Below are 21,191 nucleotides of genomic sequence, written 5' to 3' on the forward strand. Positions count from 1 at the left end.
TATATGATTTTTCCAAGTTGGGTTTTGTATTTCCAATTGATGCCCAATTAGAGCCATCATATTCCAATTGAGTCAAATGAGAGACCAATTGGTCACAATTTGAAACGAATTGGTTTATATTGTTATAGTTTTCGACGACAACCAAAAGAGGGCGCAATGATAGCTTTCGGTCAGGAACAAAAATTAACAGTTTGGTTATTTCAAAAGCTCTTTTAAAAAAATTATTTTGAACTATCAGAAATTAAATACTGATTTATTTATTCAAAAATATACAGACTATGAAGATTAATAAAGTTTTGCGTAATCATCATATAAGTGCTCTAAGAATATAGCTAATCAAATTTCCATTTGAGCCGTTTATTTAACTAGAAATTTGATAGATATTTTATGAAGCGAAACACTTCCATTATAATAAGTATAGTTATTTTAAAAGGGTATTTTAAATAAGGAAAAAATGGCAGAAAATGCTTAAATTTATTAGCAATATAAAATTACAGGTACATAACTTTTTAGCAGAATTATATAACATTATATAAATATTATGTACAAAACTTTGTGCGCAAATTTATAAAACTTAGAAAGGTAAACTTTCAGTTAAAAAACTAGAGTTTTTTTTTTAAAATATCAGTTCCTTTTCTTGAAGCCCTTGATTTTGATTTAAATAGAAAATCACTGTAGAAAAGGCGAAAAAATAGAACGATACTCATCACCAATATTACGGCTAAGCCAACAGCTCCACAGGTGTACTCTACAAGCGGCACGTCATCACGATGTAAAACAAGCCACCTAGTCATCCATGACAGTGTTACAACTCTAAAGGCTATAAACGTTCCTGTACAAAATTTTAATTGAAAGTTAAATTTTTATAAATGGGCCATTTTTTAAACTTACCAATATTTATGAAACTATTTAGTCGATACCAATAATTATCCTTGGCAAAGTTTAACATTAATAAAAGTTGACGTAAATGAAGGAATATGTTATTTATTTCCACAACTAACGCAGCCAACGCATAACCAACATAACGTTTTGTTACAACTGATATTCCAAAACACAAAATAACCTGTTGCATAATGAAATTCTTAATTTCTTATCTACTCTATTATTATTTCTCTCTATGTACCTCACACATGTAAAAGTAAATTAAAAATATTTACAAAACAATGATGAACCATTAACTCGTATGATCCTCTTGAGCGATTAAACAACAGCATATCAAAGAAATCGTATATGAAATAGCCAGTTGATAGTGAAACTAAAAAATGAGCGTGTTTAGTGGATGATTTAATCATGTCTTCAGCCATTTGTGGAAGTTCTATAAAACTAAAATGATTATTGTACACTATTTTAATAAATTAAGTAATTATGTGTACGAACCATAATATGGCTCCAATACCAGTAATTAAGGAATGAACCAAGGATGCTAAAATATTTTTCCATTTCCAGTTTGATAAATAATTATTAGCATACCTCTTAGGCACGGTGTATGAAAATACCACTTTGTTCAAAAAGAAAATTATGACAGATGAGCTCAAACAAACTTGGTAGCTTGGTTCTGATACAATGTTGAAAATTATATCCATTTAAACTATATCTTAAGCCAAGAAAACGCTTGAATATTGTGATAACACGTAAATTGCGATTCATAATAAATTGAAACGTTATCAAAATAGTGACCTAGAACGATAAAATATTATATAAGGTGGATGTTACGTAAGCCTATTACAGAAACGCCCAAAGGGAAGAAAAACGTTTTATTTAGGATATTATCCAATCAGCGTTTTCTAAATATGCGCGAAGTTTGAATATTGGTGGGCAAAATAGCCTTCAAAGCCGCGTTTAAAATAAAAAGAAAAAAAAGTCTTGCTCTTATGTCACAAGCATAGATAAAATAACTTCGTATATAGATAGGAAACTTCATGTTGTCGAACGTTACGCAAGAATAGTGGCCGACATCTAGAACGATAAAATATTATATAAGGTGGATGTTACGTAAGCCTATTACAGAAACGCCCAAAGGGAAGAAAAACGTTTTATTTAGGATATTATCCAATCAGCGTTTTCTAAATATGCGCGAAGTTTGAATATTGGTGGGCAAAATAGCCTTCAAAGCCGCGTTTAAAATAAAAAGAAAAAAAAGTCTTGCTCTTATGTCACAAGCATAGATAAAATAACTTCGTATATAGATAGGAAACTTCATGTTGTCGAAGTGACGCCAGAATTTTGGCCGACATCTGGTGGCGGCACCCGAAAAATATTATTTGGTGAAGTTCGCACTACTAGAACCTTGGTGTAACCAAATATAATTTAAACTTGTACCATAGATTCGAATACTGAGAGCTTTCCCATTGACGGTTTTGTTACGAAGCGTTTACCCTTTTCCGGCACGTTACCTCAGAAAAATCGGGCTCCATCGGTTGCGGTAAGGGGCACACCATGGAGCGAATTTTTATCTGAGTTCCAGCGGGAAGTGGGTAAACCTTGGAGTAGCTAAACATGGAGAGGAAATTAGAGCGCGTCATCTATACGGCTGTACGGTACCCAGAAGCCCTTGCGGTTTTGGTAGGGGCGCGTACGTGTCGCCTTGGAGTAGCTCGGATGAGTATCAGCTGTTAAGCCTGTGATAATAGAATTTTTTTCGCGATTGTTTTTTAAAATGTCGTTTAAAAGATTTAACTTTGGAGATCATACGTATAGTATTTTATCTAAACAAATAAAAGGAGCATTAAAGCCTTCAAAGGGTACTTTTTTCGTGAAAATATGGATTACCTGAGAAAAATAGCTTGAATCACTTTTACAGTTTTGAAAACCACAGTATTTTTTCATTGCAAAGACAACTAACTTTTGTTATAATAGCAGCAATTAATTAAAACTATAATAATTCATAAAATTTAATTCACCCAATTGCAAAGGATTAAGCGAGCTATATGTATTTAAAGTACTTTTTCTTGAACTGACAATGGACGCATTTTGAAATGACGTTTTAGCGCGCGACACTACAGGTACATGTCTTGGGCACACAGCCTTCTTTGCGTGCTTTTTTTACCATAACATGTAGAGGTATTTTCACGCGCAAAGTGAATTTTAAAAGCCGTCAATTGTGAGAGCAAATTTAAAAAAAGAGCAATAAAGAAATAGCATTCATTAAAGATTTCAAGTTTGTTTTAAACGCTATTTCTGGTATATTTGAAGACATTTACCTTGCAAAATACGTTTATTCCCAAAACTACGACCTAAAATTTCTCAATACGTTCTACGCTCTTGAGAACACAGCCAACTGGCGCAGTCACTAGATGTCAGGGCAATCTCGTGAGAGTCAGTTTGCCCCATTGAAGTTTCCTATCTATATACGAAGTTATTTTATCTATGGTCACAAGACACAGATTTAATAGTAGGTGGTTTCTTTTGGCTTGTTCCGGCACTTCGGAGTAGGGTAAGAAGAGTAAGGTTATGACGTAATTTTACTCCGGTTCTGTGGTGGCACGGCCAACTTTGATAACGCGCTGTTCGCGCTACAGCGGCCAACACATTCGTCGAAATTCCGCGAGCAAGGATTTTCCCCCTATAAACTGTACTATACCGTGTAGGAGTTAGGCGCCACGCTCGGTTGTTATATTGACTTCAATGTAAAAACTATTCTAAAAATAATAATCCGCTAGGGGCGCTCACGTCATACACATCTTTTGCTCATAGGTTAACACAGAAACGTCAACGAATGAGATGGCCGCTGTAGCGCGAGAGATCAAAGTTGGCCGTGGTTGTGGCGAATAGTTTGAGCCGGAGTAAAAACGTTTTTCCAAAATGGCTGTCTGTAGCCTTTTTAGCAGACAAATTCTGGCTAGCAGGTTAAAAAGTGTAGCCTATGACGTATTTTACTCCAATTCTGTCTTGAAGAAAAAACGAGTTGGTGTAAGAAGGGAGTAGTTAAAGGTTATTTATAAAAAGCTTGCCCGTCATGTTTTCGTGAAACGAAATAGCTAGATTACTCCCTCTACACCTCCTTTCGAGCAAAGATAATTTAAACTCGTACCCTAGATTCGAAATCACTCTCTCGCGCGTTGCCGATAGCATTTACCCACTTCCCGCTGGAACTCAGAAAAAATTCGCTACATGGTTTGCCCCCATAGAAATCTCATAGGTAACTAGAATGCTGCCGTGTAACTGGCAAATGGACCAAACGCCGTGGCAGACGATAGCCAGATCTCAGCTAATCATAGCTCAAAGAGTGGTTCTGCCAGGAATTTAATATCACCAGAGAGAATGACGTCTCCTAGCTCCCGCGATATTTACGCGGAACCAAGGAGGATTATTATCCTCCTTGGCGGAACCACTCTACGGCCTCTCATTGGCTGAAGGTTCAAAACGAACTGGCGACAAGCTCGGCCGTAGGCGGCAGCATTCTAGTTACCTATGAGATTTCTATGTTTGCCCCTTACCGCAACCGATGGAGCCCGATTTTTCTGAGGTCACGTGCCGGAAAAGGGTAAACGCTTCGTAACAAAACTGTCAATGGGAAAGCTCTCAGTATTCGAATCTAGGGTACGAGTTTAAATTATCTTTGTTTCGAGGAGGAGTAAAAAGTGTAACTTTAGAGCTCTGGAACAAGCGAACAAAATTCAGGACAGGGTAAATCTTACCCCGAGAACAGGCGAATAAAACGTCTTAGGGTAAAAAGTTAACACTTTTTGTTCCCGGACAAGCGAAAAAAACCACCTAATATGATACTCATTTTTCTCCGTTATTTAATAATAATAATCAGCTAGGCTAATACCTAAGGCACCACCTTAGACCTAAGTCATCAAGTGACTTTTTAAGTCATTAAATAGCATTTAACTATTGGATTTTCGTTATTAAAAGCTTGCCACATGTGAAGATGTTCAAAGCCCGTCATGTTTTCGTGAATCAAAATTTAAGCAGACGACAAAGCTAGATTACTCCGTAACTCATCCTAAGCAAAAGATAATTTAAACTCGTACCCTAGATTCGAAATCACTCTCTCGCGCGTTGCCGATAGCGTTTACCCACTTCCCGCCGGAACTCCATGGTTTGCGCCTTACCGCAACCACGGCCAACTTCGATCACGCGCGTGATCGCAGTTGGCCGTGCCACAACCGATGGAGCCCGATTTTTTTGAGGTAAAAAAAGGGTAAACGCTTCGTAACAAAACCGTCAATGGGAAAGCTCTCAGTATTCGAATCTAGGGTACGAGTTTAAATTATCTTTTTCTAAACCCAAGGTTAGTAAATTGTAGGCTATAAAAGGTTGCCTCGATACGCCGTGGTTGCTAAGAGCTAAGGTTGGTAACTTCGTTGCTAACGAACATCGTGACGTCACGGAGATGAGATCCAATTGAAAATCAATGGGATCTCATCTGGGTGACGTCAGCAACAGACGAATTTTGGAGGCAATCCAAAAATTCTTTCAAACCGTTTCTCGATCGAGACCCCGTTACTCTAAACCTCCTTTCGAGGAGTAAAAAGTGTAACCTTAGAACTCTGGAACAAGCGATCAAAATTCGGGACAGGGTAAATCTTACACTGAGAACAGTTACAGGCTAATAAAACGTTTTAGGGTAAATATGTTAAACTTTTTGTCCTCGGACAGGCGAAAAAAAAAACCACCTAGAAACTGTGACGTAAGAGCCACAAGAAGGCCCCCTTTTTTTTATAAAAGGAACTATTCAGTTTTTCCTAAATATTAAGAAGTTTGTTGTTTCAGTATGGAAACATCACAACACATACCCCATAAAAAAAATTATAAATTTGGGACTAATAAAAAAATCATTGATACAACAAAAATTTAATGATAATTATAAACCAAATGTATAAGCCTATTTCAATATAAGCTATCTTTTACTTCACAAATCACTAGAAAATCAACAATCAGTTAATATATTTACACACCAATGTGAATAATGGTAAAATCTGATACAACCATATGTACATTATTTATTCACATTAAGTAGAATAAAAATATCTCTGCTTTGTAACCAAAGCGCAACAAAAATTTATGGAAGGAGCCACTGAAAAAATTTCCGGTATCGTATCTATTGTTTCAGGAAATTTTTTTAATTATCTATTTCTTAAGAAGTTTTGGTAATTTTATTTCTTACGCCAATCACTATCATTGGTTTTTGCGTAATTATTACTATGATTATTGCGTAAACTGTTCCAATTTGTATATATTTAATTTTTGTTAATCCCGTCACTACTTTTAACTATATAGCGTTAAAACTAATTTGTGGCTTTTTCAATACATAAAAGAAATATTTTCGTAGTTATCAAAAAATGTAGTTCAAGAAAACAATATTTTACAAAATTTTGATCGTAATGATCTGTATTTCCCCAGAATAAAAACAAAAAAAAAAGTGTTTTGGGGAAAAACAAGCTTTGAATCCCTTTGGACAAGCCTAATTAAACAGCTAGGAGAACATTTTAAATGCGAAGAAATACAATCTTGATTTGAAAATATCTAAGCACATTTTTCAAAAATATTTCTAAAAAGATACATCAATATGAGCAAAAAAGAGCGGGGACTTATTTTCTGTACGTAATGTTGTAAACCGATTAGACAAGAAACAAAAAGCACCAATTTACAAATAAAACAAAAAAATTAAAAACATTGTACAGTCTATAAGACACCTAATACATTAGATTCTCAATAAATTAATCCATTTAATCAGATTTGCGTAACCTATTTGTCAATTTGAGTAATTAAAACCTACGTTAAAAATTGGTGGATCAAATTTTAGTCTAAAATTAACAATTATAAGTTTAGCGAAATATAGTACCAGATAATTTGAAATATACTGGAATCCAAAAGAAAATACTACATTTAAACACTAATATTACTGCGGATAACCTACTGTCAAATTCTTATGCCCCCCCATTTTATAACTGTTAGACACATTGAAAAAATCTATACCCCTCCTTTTTTCTGTTAATTACCATCCCTTTAAAAGAGTACAATACTAATACGCACAGACATTTTAACTATAGCAAAATGGCTAGCGATTGTTTGAAAGACAGAAATAGAAAAAATGTTACCAACCACTGTAAAATATTAAACCTGATTTTAACATTCGTGCAATACATGCGCAAAAGTTTATTTTTAAAAAGCTTAGCTACTTTGAAATATTCTGGCGCAAATGTTACGGTACTTTTAATATTTTTTTACGCAACTATTGGAAGAATTGGGAAGAGGGTTAAGCTGCATGAAATAACCCGTAGTTGGAGAGCATTTAAAAAATGGAAAATTCAGAGCTATTTTCCTTTCGCACGGATGACTCTTGAAATGAGCCAGGAATAAAAATCATAGCATGAGAACACAAAAAGAACATTAAAGGAAAACACTTTGAATTATTAAATTCAAGTATCATTCACGTGACCTTGAAAATACATCTTAGGGTTTAGAGGAAAATAATGCCATGAGAAAAATTTATGTTAGTAAGAAAGGCTGTTGAAAACTAGCAAGTTACAATTTGGAATTTTCTCTATCAATAATAAAGAGAAAAATTGAGTCCTGACACCATCACTGTGGGCTTATTGGGAGAGCAAGTCAGGCCCTTCCAGTGCCCTGTGGTCCTCAAACTATTGGCTGATTTCCTGGTAAGCCTACAATTTAGGGGCTTAGTCAAAATTTTTCTCAATTGTAAATGATATCACATTTATTATTATACACAAAATTCAATTTGAATCTGTCACAGCTTTATTAACCAATTTTTGTCTCATGGTGTAGTTTTCGTTTAAATCCCATTCGCTACTTTAAAATTTTCCATTTTTCTTTTTACCACCATCTATTGAATGTTTCCAAGAATATTTAATCCCCTTATTCAAAAATCCACTAAATTTTCCTTTAATTTGGAAGCTATTTTATTAACAAAAACCCAAATAGTATCCTAACAGTTACACAAGGCTTAGTTTGCAACTCTAGTGGCAAGGATGACTAGAGATCTGGAATTAATGGATTTATTTTTGTTATTTCAACTGCTTAGTAATTACCCTGGTTTTAAAAATATTATGAAGGTTTTACAGGGAAAGTAATTGAAAGTTCATTTTTAGATTACCAGAAAAAGGCCTTAGTACAAGGCAGAAATATCTCAAAGAATTGACATTTACAATTACCTTAACTAGATAACCAAAATAAAATAGAATAAAACACTGACCATTTTTTCGTTTAAAAGGAAAGTAGAGTTTTAAAACTCAGGAGACAAGAACTTTTGTTATATCACAGCTTTTTTGTAAGACTGCTGTGCTACTGCTCCACTTGTTGCTGTTGCTGTTGTAATAGCCGTTGGCGTTCATGTTCCTTATCCATGTTTTTCTTAAATAGAACAGTTTCTTCGAAAACCAGCTCTTTTAATCGTTCCTTTGGCAAGTCGTCTAGTTCCATTTCAAAACGGAATGGCTCCTCCGCAACAGGCTGTTGAAAAAGCAATTTTATCAGTCTTTAAGACTCTGATAAGGGACATGCTCAAAATTATCTTCATGGATATTAGTGCCAAGGCTTATTATTAGCATAGAGGAGTGATAAACAATTTTTTTTTAAATACTTTAGTGAACAATAGATTAGATCTTAAAGTTTCAACTAAAATAGCCTTTGCCAAGAAATAAGTAGGTAAACGGATATACTATACTTTGATACTAACAAAAATTGTAAAAGGAATTAAACTTTGATGTTATCTAAAAACTAATATTTAGTTTATAAAAAAATTTCACATTTATCTTACGTCATTAGTTAAAAAGGCTTAAATATTAAAGGGATATTTGCATATTACGCAACTTCAGTGGACAGGGGGAAAATCATGAGATTTTATTAGTAGTAAACTAGTACACGACAAGGTGGGATCAAAAGTCTGGTACTTTACAGCCTCTATTTTTGTTAACACTTTACAGCCGTTGCTCAGTAACTTATTTCAGCTACACAGAAAAAAGTAAAAATAATACCATACCAACACATTAAAGTTCAGCAATAATAAGAATCAAATGTTTTACCTCATCAGCTGGGTCGTAATACTGTTCCAGATACGGATGAGCTAAGGCCTGTTCTACTGTAATTCTTTTATGTGGATTGAATGTTAACATTTTATCCAAGAGGTCTAGCGCTATTTACGAAAAAAAAAAAAAATAGTTCAGTGACAATTGAAGTAGGTTATACATTGTACTTTTATGTACCTTTAGGATCAGCACCGGGGTATAGTTTTGTCCAGGGAACTTTAGGTTTGTGTGGTAAAGATTGCAAATAGCTCCGAGCCTTTTCGTTTATAATGCAATTTAAGTCTTCTTGGGATGGAGAGCCCAGAATACTAAGAATATGATTTAACTGGTCCAAATCTAAAAAGCATACGTAACATCAAAATAAAATTTTAGCAAAATGTTACTTTTCGATACATACAATGTTTTCCAGGAAAGATTGGCCGATTGGAAATCATTTCTGCTAGTATACAACCGACAGACCAGATATCAACTTTGATATGTTTGTTAAGGAAATAATAAATTTTTGGATTTAATTAAAAGGAATTCCACAGGTTGTTGATGATTTATATGATTTTGCATATAGGGGTTCTAAGATTTAGAGTAGACCAATTTGGACATTTAGAGTAGAGGGTTTTCTGAGTTTTATTTTAGAGAGTTTTTGAGATTTATTTTAAGAGATTCATGGTTTCAAGTAAAGCGTTAATGCAATCTTACAAAAAGGATACTGGACTGTGTATAGCCTTTGCTATTCAACATGATTTCTGGAGCTCTGTACCATCGAGTTGCGACATATTCGGTTAGAAAACCCGTGTGATCATGATCAGGATCAGCAACTCTAGCTAATCCAAAATCGCAAATCTACAGGTGAGGAAACAAATTTGGTTACGTCTAAATGAAAATACTGGTCTAACAGCAACTTACTTTTAAATCGCATGTTGTATTTAGCAACAAATTACTAGGTTTGAGGTCTCGATGCAAGACATTTGCAGAATGAATATATTTTAAACCTCGCAAAATTTGATAAAGGAAGTAGCAAATATGGTCGTTACTCAATTGTTGAGTTTTTAAAAGTTTGTAAAGGTCAGTTTCCATTAAACACTGAACAATATAACTAGATAAAATTTGTTAAAGAAAATAAAATATTTATTTCGTACTCCTTAAATTATGTTATAAAGGATACACATCCTTCATTTGTTCAATGGTGGTAGCTCTGATAATATCCCTAATATCGATAACCTGAAATAAATTCCATACTTTAAGCTTCCTTTTTTTATTTAAACCTAGTTGACTAGATTAAGAAATTCGACTCACGTTTTCATGTTTGAACCTTGTTAATATTTTAATTTCCCTGAGGGTTCTCTGGCAATATGTTTGATGCTCAAATGGTGAGATTTTCTTTATGGCAACTTTTGCTTCATTCTCCACAGGATTGTCATTGTCTATTGCAGAACTAGAAATAACAGAACTCTATCAAAAACCAGCTTAACTTAAATAATAAAAACAATGTTTCTTAAATGTTGCTCAAAACACTATGCATATGATGGTAAAAAAATATACATCAAAAACAGCGTTTAATCACAGAGCATTTGTAAGACTTAATTTAAATACGGTGGCAAATAAAAGGGTTGAAATGGTAATTTTTGGTTTTGCAAAGTGGCACTTAAACATGCCATAAAAATGACACCTGTGTATAGGCCTAGTTAGGCTGGGCCCCCGGGGCTCGTCTAAGGCACCACTTTAAAAAGCAACCAAGGCTTAGACGAAAGAACATAGCATATTTGGGAACAATGAAGAATTTCTTAAACTAAATAATATAATAACTTACACAACCATTCCATATGCACCTTCTCCTATGTAAGACAATGACGTATATCTTGGTCCAACTTCAAAAATTTGACCCCGAACAACTTCGGTAAATCGTGGTTGATCATTTTCAACCCCAGTAGCCATTCTTACAGCCGCTGCGAATGGCGAAATTTTTCGAAGGCTGGGATTCGCCGATTGATTTAAAAGCGAAAGAGAGCTGCCGCCTAGCTAAACAACTTGCTGCCTCGCGATACAAAAATAGGGTGGTGGGGTAAAAAAAAAATACTACTTCCTTGAATCCATAGAAAATAAAACTATGTTTGAAACATTTTTAATTTAAATTATCACGCGTTAACACTAAGCATGTCGTAACTCTAAAGGGTGTAACAGTTATCAAGGGACTTAAAAAACCACTGTCTCTAGTTTCAAAACTGCAGCAGAGCTCGGCAGTGGCGCAAGGTTAGTAGAGAAAAATACTGAAACAATGTAAGCCTTGGCTTTTAAAATGTCAAAAGTCACTGATGTAGAATTTTAATACTAATAATACTACTACGAGCAGCCCGAACTCAAGTTGGTTACGTCATTCCCGGAACCCGCCGGAATCTCTTTTGATAGGCTTATTTACTGTATATGAAAAAACAAGTATATTAAAATTTATTATAATCGTTAATTTTTTATCACCGGTAGTGACTAAGCTTACACGAAATGACGCATAGTTTAATTTCTAAATAATTATCTTCTGAGATTATATAGTCTTGTTTCAGTCATTAAAAAAATTCAATTCTGTATATAAATAATATAATTAAAATATTAATATTAATTCATAATACGTTAATATAAGTAATATTTTTAGTTAGTATTTCCATTACTGGCCAGAATAATACACTCTTCAACTCTATATAGCTTATTGTTTTGTTGAAATACAAACTTAAATTAATGAAACCAACTAAAAGACTTTTAAAACATTTTTAATACACAATTCCAATAAACTATTACAACTTCATGATTTTTTTTCTATAAATAAAAATATTTATCATGCCCCTAACAAAAATGAGTACCGCCATCTAGTAAGGTTAAAATGAAATACTATAGAGTAATGGCACTAAGACGTCCTAGCACTTCACCCATGCTCTTTCCTATAGATAAAAAATTTGCAACCAAAATGGCGGCCATGGCCAAAGCTACGGGGTGGTACTACTCTATTGTAAACGAACACAGATTTTTCTAAGCTATATAGAGGAACGTTAACTTTTCATAAATTTCATTTCCTTGCAGGTAAATGTACTGACAAAGTGCATAGATATTTAATTTAACAGGGTAGAATCAGGTAGATTTAATTTATTTTCAAATTCAACATCTAAATTCTTAGAGTCAGTTTCATTTTCTTCATTTTGTATATTTCTTGCCTGTTCCAACTCCAGCTCATACTCCTTTGCTAATCTCTTACAATGCTTTTTGTGAGTAAACCAGTGAAGTTTCTGACAAGCCTGGTTACAATATTGAACTGATTTGCAAGCAGAACATTTCTTTTGGGCTTTGGGTTCACCGCAAGTGTTGCAGATGACACCGTCTGGACAACCCTTCTGACCGCTAACAGTTTGAACTAAGATTGATATAGCACTTGGCTCATTTCCAATTTCCACAGGGGCTAATGTACGAACAAGCTGCTGAAATATGGAACATTCCCTGTTGGGAAATTCTCTTATCGCCTGTCGAAGGAGTTGCTCAAGGACTACTGGAAATGCATCTGTATCGCGCCCTTTAATCCACACTTTAATTAATGGTTCGAGAGAGCCATCCACTATCATACCATCTTCATTTCTCAACTTTATTTTATTTTCTTTTATATATTTGTCACAAAGTTTAATTAAAAATGACATGTAATGAAGTTTCACAGCCAAAAGTTCATTTGGATCTTGTTTCTTTATTTCTTTATGACTAAGCAGCTCCAAAACTCTTGATACTTTTTTAGCTTCTTCAAGTAGCTCAATATTTTTCATCAAATAGAATGTTAAATTAACAGGATGGATGTTGGTTCGTAGTAGGAACTTGTATAAAGGATCGCAAAGACGAGGGGGCATCTTCGGTTCTGTCTCAAGACCATAGGTTTTAGTATAATAGTCTACTTCTTCTTTTGGTATGAAATAGTTGATAACTGTGACCACTTCGTGATTTCCAACAAATGCTGCCATCTGAGATGCATTTCTTCCTACAGAGTTAAGCTCTGAAATTGAAGCTCCGTGCTCTAGAAGAAGGTTGACTACATCAGGTTTGCCAGCTAGACTACCAAACATTAGTGCAGAATATTTTGAAGTGTGATTATTTGCATTAACATTCGCTCCTCGATCAAGAAAGAGCTTGCACATGTCATAATTTCCTTTGTATGAAGCATGCTGTAGTGGTGTCATTCCTTGGTCATCTACACAATCGATTCTCACTTCTGGATCATTCAGTAGTGAACTAAAAATGAGCCATCCAAACCATTTAAGCAAAGGCTTACAAAACATTCAGTTCGGAAATGTAAATTACTTACATTATTTCTGCCGCGTTTGCAGATGCTTGTACTTTATCAATAAGGTCCTTCTCTTTTGAAGATAGGGGTTTATCCATTATTTCCGAAAATTTATTAATTTTAACTAATCTGAGACAAAATTCGAGAACTGCACTATTTTGCGCGCGCAGATGTATGCAGTGTTGCCTATATTCAAAAACCGAAATTCCCACTGCTGGAGCCTGGATAGTAAATTTCCCACGAATTCCCACACCTCTATTTAGCCCCGCCCCCAGTGATGTTCCGGTTAGATTTAAGAAAGTATTTTCTACCCCAAACAAAACGTACTTTCTGAGGAGCTAACGTACTTTACGTATTTTAGTCGACGCTGCGAGCGCCATCTAGAGTTTTCACACGGAAAAGACGCCAATTTTTTTTTAAATTCAAACGAAATGGCCAGAAATATCTATAAAATAGGCGCGAATTTTAATTTAATTAAAAAGAATAACTCCAATAGCAATTTAGAAATGTTTAATACGATAATGAAATAATGAATAATTGAATACAAATTTTTGGCATAATTTCAGGTATCATGTAATTGTTTAGACATAAAGTTCGAATTAAAGATCAGGGGGAATTGCTTTCTTAATCAAACAACGACTCGGCTCCCAGTTAAAACAAGATCTATCTGTTGTGGTTTTTCCAATAAGCTCTTTAGTTAAAATGAGGGAATTACAAGTTTTTGATGATAACAAATTTCTCTGATCGCTTTTAATTAGTTTGTAGTGTGAAAACACTCTCTCAACGTTAGCACTTGAGTGCGGCAAAGAAATGAGCGCTTTTGAAAAACGAGCGAGTGTAGGGAACATTTGATTTCCTAATGAATTTTTAAATTGGCCAACTTTATTCCAAAATCCCTCTAGTGATTCATCACTATTTCCTAGATTTTGTAAACAATCAAAATTTGGCAGCATTCTCCACTCTTCGTTTAGAGTTTCTAATTCTTTAGCGGAAACTTAGTTGGGAAATTGCGTAGCTAAAGGGACAAGACTCGCTACCTCCCCAGATACGGCGATATATGGTTCCAAACACGATATTTTCGTTAAAAAAAGATCATCGAAGGAAAATCGGGATTTAATTTGGGAGCACAGCTCCTCGTAGAACTCGGTTACTCTTTCATAAAACATCGTTAAATCATTTGGGCAAATTTTGACTTCAGAAATCATTATTTCTGCTTTGGTACCGATATAGACGTTTGTGGGAGATAGCCGTTTCGATTTATTTTTTGGACAAATGTTACTGACGGAAGTTTCATCAAAAAATTTCTCAGCATCGTTACATAGTGAGCTTTAATCTCGGTGTGCAGTTTTGTGATCCTTGGAGATTCGCTTTGAAAAATAAGGTTCATTTTGTTAATGTGACCTAAAATGTAATTTAAAAATCTGTAGTATAATTTGTTCGTTGGGTTTCTCAATGCATTAAGAATTGTTGCAGCCGAAGCTACTTTGTCCTCTAGGGCAGCCGATTGAAAAAAAAGTATTAGAGCCGGCCATTGTTCAAGCATTCTAGAAACCACAGCTCCTAAAGAGAGGCAACGCGTTTGGCAGGGTCTTAATAGCTTATGAGGTTCGTGATCCGTTTAGCGCTATGGCTAAAGTAGGAATTAGAATCAGACGATTCTGCATCACCTAGTATTTCTTCTTGGAAAACATCGGCAATTATCTGTCTCTTTGGTTTAGTGTATCCGGATACTCCTGGTTCGTCGCAATCGTCACCGTCTGTTTTATTCAATAAGAGCACTTTGGTTGTTTTTGTTTTAGTTTAAATTAAAAGTCGATCCATAATTGAACTTTCAAGTAGCTAAACTTTCGTAATAACATTGAACTGCGAATTTAAAGAGAAACTAGCAACAAAATTGAAAACATATGAGCTCAAAAGCTTTGATGCTTTTAGTTTTGGCGTTTGAATTAAAGTGTGGTGGACTGGATTACTAGATTAAGCATATCAGAGTCAAAATGTCAGAGTAGAATTGACTGATCTCACTTGTTAATTACGTATAAGTACATCCTCGAAAGGACCAAAGTTTACCCCACCCCCCTCACAAAGACCAGAATACCCGGAAATTAGAAAAGAGATAGTAAACTTGACCAACAAATTTTCAGCTGTTCGTGGTAGACAGAACCCCTCTCATTTGGAAAGGTATTGACTTAGTTTCTACTGCATTCCTCTTCCACTCCCCTCATCACATAGCTATTAGCTACTTATATAGGGGAGGATTAGAAGAACTTAACAATCAATAGAAAAAGGCGGGAGAGTGAGGGAAAGTTGGGACACTTCAATAAGAGATAACACATTCTTTTGCAAGATCTTTTATTCCCCGAATCCCCGGCTAAGGCCGAGTTTCCCCATTCTACTACCGGATATTAACTGACCCCCGTTTGATAAGCTTTGAACAACCACCTGGCCACTGCCAAGTGCCACTGGCAGTCTGCCTGTATTTCAGGTGTAATTTTTGTAAACCACCTACTGTGAAACGAACTTTGAAAGAGTGAAAAACGGGGAATATTTGGGGTATTTCAATGGTTGACCACTCTTTGCGCGAGAATCGTTTTTATTTATATACGAAAATTTTCATAACGTAATAAAAACCATTCATTTATTCCAAAAATTGTATTTTGGCATTGAAAATAATAAAAACGTACTAAATACGTTGAAAAATATCCAAAACGTATTTTTGTACTTCAAATTTCAAAACGTACTAAAAAAGTACAATTGTACCGTCCGGAACATCACTGCCCGCCCCCAACGAAAACACAACGGAAAACATGCCATAATTTTTAAATTTTTTGGAAAATTAACTTTTTTAATTTAAATTTTATTGAAATGACAATTTTTAAACATTTTGGTTGCCATGCCGGGTAAAGTGCACTACAGCGGCCTCATCGAATTTTATATTAATTTTGGTTGCGCCTGATAGACCTTGTCACGTAGATGCCGAGGGCAATGTTTCTTTCAGAAAATTTTCTTCGGGGGGGGGGGGGGTTTCCCAGAGCGGCATTTTGAACCTTGTCGAGTTTGCCGAGCGTGGTAGCTGTGGCCGAGGCGTAGAGAGAACTAGTGTAGTCCAGCCGAGAGCGAAGGAGATGCGTGTAGAGAAGGCGAAGGACCTTCCTTCCCGCCCCCCAACGAGTCGCGGAGACGGCTCTCAGAAGGTTAAGCCGCTTCAGCGAAGAAGCGACGAGGACCTCGATGTGTGGGGACCAGGACAGCTTGTCGTCAATCAGATACCGATAGGACGAGACCCGAGAGAGGGCAGTGCGCCCGAGCGAGAGGTGAAGGCCGGCCTGGATCTGCTTTGATTTGGTGATAATCATGAATTGGCATTTCAGTGGTTGGAAATTTAGACCCCAGGTGATTCCATAGCTCGAGATATTATCGAGAGCAAGCTGCATCACAGGGAAGAGGTGGCTGAGGTTTGGACCGCAAATCCACGTGCTGATGTCATCCGCATGTTCCCCTTGGTCAACCGGCCTCGGACACAGCTCGGGAATGTCGTCGAGCATGACGCAGAATAAGATTGGGCTGATTGCACTGCCCTGCGGCACGCCGCGGGTAAATGAGTACGGCTTTGAGAGTTTGCCATTAACTCGGACTCGGAAGGTACGGCCGTCCAAAAAGCTCTCCACCCAGCGGAGGAGGTTTCCCTCAAGGCCCCGGCGTTGTAGCTTATAGAGTAGCGCCTGATGGTGGACACTTCCAAAGGCGTCTTTTAAGTCGAGGAAAACTGCCAAACAGTGGTGATTAGTCGCCAGGGTCCCTTGAGCAGCGGTAACAAGCCGGAGGGCGTTATCGGTTGCCCGGCGCCCTTTGCGGAAGCCGGATTGCTCCGGCGGAAGCACGCGATTCACCTGCAGAAACCAGGTAAGACGGCCAAGAACAAGCCGCTCGTAAATTTTGCCAAGGTTCGGAAGGAGGGAGATGTCCCTGTAGGAAGTGAGGTCTCTGCATGGTTTGCCCGGCTTGAATATGGGATGAAGAATCGCATGTTTCCACCGCGAGGGCATGATGCCATCGGCCCAGAGACGGTTGTAGAGCCTGAGGAGGGGCCGTGTTGTGAAGGCAAGAGATGACGCCGTTGAGTTCCGGCGCCGAGAAGGGCGCGTTGTACCTACCCGGTGGACGTGCAAGAGAAGTCTCTGGGACGTACGCTTGAGCCGGCGAGAGTTCTGGGGGAGGATGAATATTCTCTGCAGCTTTGGACGCTAGGTACTCTGCAACTTCCCTTTGGTCTGTGAAAAGAACCGCCCCCTTCTGCAGCGTGAGAAGCTTCGGTGCGAGTAAGCCAGTCTTGAACCATCTGACCTGGGACCAGATTTGCGGCAGTGGCGTATGAGCATGGAGCCGATCGCAGAAGGCCCGCCAGCTGGTCTTCTTCGTCTCCCTGACCAGTTTCTTGAAGATCGCCCTTTCCCGCTTATAAAGAACCATGTCCGCAGAGAGTCCCGAGCGTTGGGCTCTGCGCCGCGCCGCAGTGACGACAGTAGCCTTCGCCGAGCAGTGGGTATCCCACCAAGGTATTTGCAGAAATAGAAAGGGGAAGGATGCGAAGGAAATGAAAAGACTTGTCAAAAGTCTATGCTTAAGTTGTGATTTGCCCTTTTGGGAAGACTGCATTTTACTATTCACGCTTGTCTCATTAGAATTAAAAACTAATATTTAATAACCTATTTTACAAATTTACTTCTGCAGTTTTTATACTGAATTAATTAACTTAATCAAGGAGGGGATAGGAAAAATACGTAGTCCCTGGAAAATTGTGGAAACCTAGCTATTCTGTGACAATGGCCGTGGCTCTATCCCCATAGTACCGACTTTGATGACATCAATTCCGGGTTGGTAAAATACCCACCCGGAATTTCCCGGGTGGGTACTTCTACCCACCATACCCACATTATCCGACGGCCCTATACTTTGGGTGCCTCTTTGGCTCCCGTCTGACCGTCGGCGTGTTGAAGATAAGAAACGTTATCGGCTTTTTCCCGTTTCGTATTTTTTAACAGGTTAAAATGTTAAATGTAAATAAGATATTCTTTTTAATTATTGCTAAACTTGTTTACTATTTTTTAACCTAATATATATATATATCCGCTCAACAGCGTTTACAGGCACATTATATTCTGTCATTCCTTCTTGTACAGTATTCACTCTTAATATGTTTTATTTAATAAACGTTTGTTATTTTAATTAATATACTATGACTAGTTACTAGTTTCATCAGTTTAGTTTAGTTTAGTGTAGTGTAGGCTTTGCAGTTATCATCGCTGTTTAAAAACTCCTATAGGTTATGGGCCCAGCACGCTCCCACTGCGCCACAGCAACACTGATGAACAAGTCTACTGCCTGCTGAATCCGGTATCCTGGTCCCAGTTACCATCACAGTAACCCGTATCCTGATCAACAGTTCCCGACAGCAACCATGGATAGTCTACTTCACCAAGACGTTGAAAAGCTGTCTGGTCCGGAGAATTGGAGGAGTTGGAAACGACAAATTGTCGGCATCCTCACCGTACGAGACGTTTTCGAGATATTGACTGGTGAATACACCTTAAACAAGAAAAAATACATTCAGTACAGTCCAGGGTATCATCTGGTCAGCCTTGTCCAAGAAGGTCCAAAACATGATACACCAATTGCGAGGTACCAAAGGAGATGTGGGACAAACTACTTGAAATTTTCGAGCAGAAGCCGTCCAACCCACATTGCCCAGATGTGTTCTCTCTGGACAGACATCTTGTCAACGGCACAGACAGAGAAGAACGTTACATTCGACGACTGCATCCTCATTGCCTGCATCTTCGAGTCTCTACCTCAGGATGAGTATCGAGAATTCGGTATGCTCTGGGACACGCTGCCAACAAAAAAACGACGGTCGGAGAGTTGGAACGTTTATTGATTGGCCGTGCAACTCGAGAAGGTGACGCTTTCAGAGATTCCTCTGGTCTGATGGCGAAACGCAATGCCGGAAGTCATCACGGTCACTCATCAAACGAGACGAAAGGCATGAGACGTAAGCCAAAATGCACCGAGTGCCGAAAGTTTGGTCACATAGCAGAAGACTGTCGAGGACAAAGAAAAACTCATCGAAAGACCGAGCGTTGACGAAAGCAATCGCACCAGCATTGGGGGTCTGATTGCAGCAAACGGTCTCGTTGCTTGCTCATCATCTGAAGCAGCATGGTACTTTGACTCGGGTGCTACACAGCATATCACGAAAGACGCCTCAAAGTTCCTAAATTTCCGCAAGTTCGCTACTCCAGCGACTCTTCAGATTGGAAACAAGACGCAGATGACAGCGGATGGTGAAGGAGACGTAAGGGTTCAGTTCCGGATCGGAAAGAAACTCTATCAAGAGGTAGTCCACAATGTATGGCACATCCGTGACTTTGCCTGTAATGTTTTCTCGCTATAAAGCGCAATGAAAAGGAACAAGAATCTGGAGTTCAAGGTCACAGCAAATTCTTGCGGTCTCTATGAAGTTGTCTCTATGACTTACCACCGAAACTCTGGGCTGAAGCAGTGAACACGGCCGTCTATATCATGAACCGAACAGCACCTACATGCATTGCTGGGAAGACGCTTTTCGAATTGTGGACAGGAAAGACAAACCCATCGATCCAGCATCTGCGTGTCTTTGGTACTGAGTGCTTTATCCACATACCAAAAGAGAAGCGGAAGAAGCTGTCTCGGAAGGCGTATAAAGGTTTCCTGGTTGGCTATGAAGACAATGCAGACGGATATCGAGTTTATGTTCCAGAGCTGGACCATGTACTAAGATCTCGAGATGTCAAATTCAATCCCGAGAAGTGCGATCCTGATTCCTGGATTCCTGTCTCTGGGGAGTTCTCCAGCCAGGGTGAGCAATTGACCGACGATTTCGTTTGTGAAAACCAGCCTACCAGAGCCACCAACTCATCAAAAGATGGACCAACCTGAGCCACTAATGTCCCATCGGGCATGCCAACCAGAGCTGCCGACTACTCAAACGACGAGACAACCAAATCCGTCGAAGCGTCGGAAGACTTGGCTACCGGACACAATGAGGCAACAGTCTCTGACGAAATGTCAGACAACCGCTCTGAGAAGAGTGGTCCGGTACTCGGAGATCGTTCAACCCTCAAGAGAGTTCAGCTATGCCATACCTGTCATCCAGGAAATAAAACTTTCCTGATCTGTGATACTTTACCACAGACTGCAAGAGAAGCACGTTCAAGCAGCGAATCCATAGAATGGCAGAAGGCAATGTCAGATGAGCTTTTAGCAATGAAGAAACACGATGTCTACGAGATGGTCGATCCTCCGCCTGGTCGGAAAATCGTTGGAAATCGTTGGATTTTTCGTACGCAGACTGATGAAGATGGTACTGTCATCAAATATAAAGCCCGGCTCGTAGCAAAAGGCTACACGCAACGAGAAGGTATCGACTACGACGAGACTTCCGCACCAGTTGCTCACTTCGAGACGTTACGATTTTTTCTCAGTCTGGTCGCCAAGAAAAATCTTTCTCACAGACAATTTGACGTAAAGACCGCATTTCTTCATGGGAAAACTATTCGAAGAAATCTACCTGCGCCAACCCGAAGGTTCCGACGACGGTAGCGGACGAGTCTGGAAGTTACGGAAAAGTCTTTACGGCCTCGAGCAATCTCAACGATGCTGGAATGAGCGAATCGACAAGTTCCTACGTAACCATGGATTCAAAAGCGCTGATGGAGATCGATGCTTAAATATCCTGTCAACCAACGACGTTTTTACCTCTCCGAGGGGACAAAGTCCCCTAGGAGGGGTTATACAACGACCGTGTCTGTCTGTGGGTGGGTCTGTGGGTGGGTCTGTCTGTCAGGACTGCGAACACGTTCGCA

General features: G+C 38.0%; 2 protein-coding genes across 3 annotated transcripts; both read right to left on the reverse strand.

Moving 5' to 3' along the window:
- Window positions 1-455: 455 nt before the first annotated feature.
- rl (Mitogen-activated protein kinase rl) lies at window positions 456-11,229 on the reverse strand. 2 transcript variants are annotated; one of them, XM_090164128.1, is made up of 13 exons: window positions 10,801-11,229; window positions 10,287-10,425; window positions 10,156-10,211; window positions 9,897-10,086; window positions 9,701-9,833; window positions 9,394-9,465; window positions 9,174-9,332; window positions 8,994-9,103; window positions 8,165-8,421; window positions 1,378-1,677; window positions 1,158-1,323; window positions 892-1,063; window positions 456-832 (listed from the first exon to the last, which is right to left on the reverse strand). In XM_090164128.1, exons 1-9 carry the CDS (start codon window positions 10,923-10,925, stop codon window positions 8,254-8,256), a joined length of 1,152 nt encoding a protein of 383 aa, XP_090020254.1. In that variant the 5' UTR covers window positions 10,926-11,229; the 3' UTR covers window positions 456-832; window positions 892-1,063; window positions 1,158-1,323; window positions 1,378-1,677; window positions 8,165-8,253. The 2 variants fall into 2 exon arrangements, with proteins under 2 accessions (XP_090020254.1, XP_090020255.1); XM_090164129.1 differs by lacking the exons at window positions 456-832; window positions 892-1,063; window positions 1,158-1,323; window positions 1,378-1,677 and adding an exon at window positions 6,727-7,952.
- A 541-nt stretch (window positions 11,230-11,770) lies between these two features.
- LOC149921348 (ankyrin repeat and MYND domain-containing protein 2-like) lies at window positions 11,771-13,467 on the reverse strand. Its single transcript, XM_090164127.1, has 2 exons — window positions 13,315-13,467; window positions 11,771-13,241 (listed from the first exon to the last, which is right to left on the reverse strand). The coding sequence occupies exons 1-2, from the start codon at window positions 13,389-13,391 to the stop codon at window positions 12,086-12,088; spliced, it is 1,233 nt and encodes a 410-aa protein (XP_090020253.1). The 5' UTR covers window positions 13,392-13,467; the 3' UTR covers window positions 11,771-12,085.
- Window positions 13,468-21,191: the final 7,724 nt, after the last annotated feature.

This window comes from Leiobunum rupestre, chromosome 11, assembly GCF_980474605.1.
Source record: "Leiobunum rupestre chromosome 11, qqLeiRupe1.1.hap1, whole genome shotgun sequence".
Taxonomy (NCBI): domain Eukaryota; kingdom Metazoa; phylum Arthropoda; class Arachnida; order Opiliones; family Sclerosomatidae; genus Leiobunum; species Leiobunum rupestre.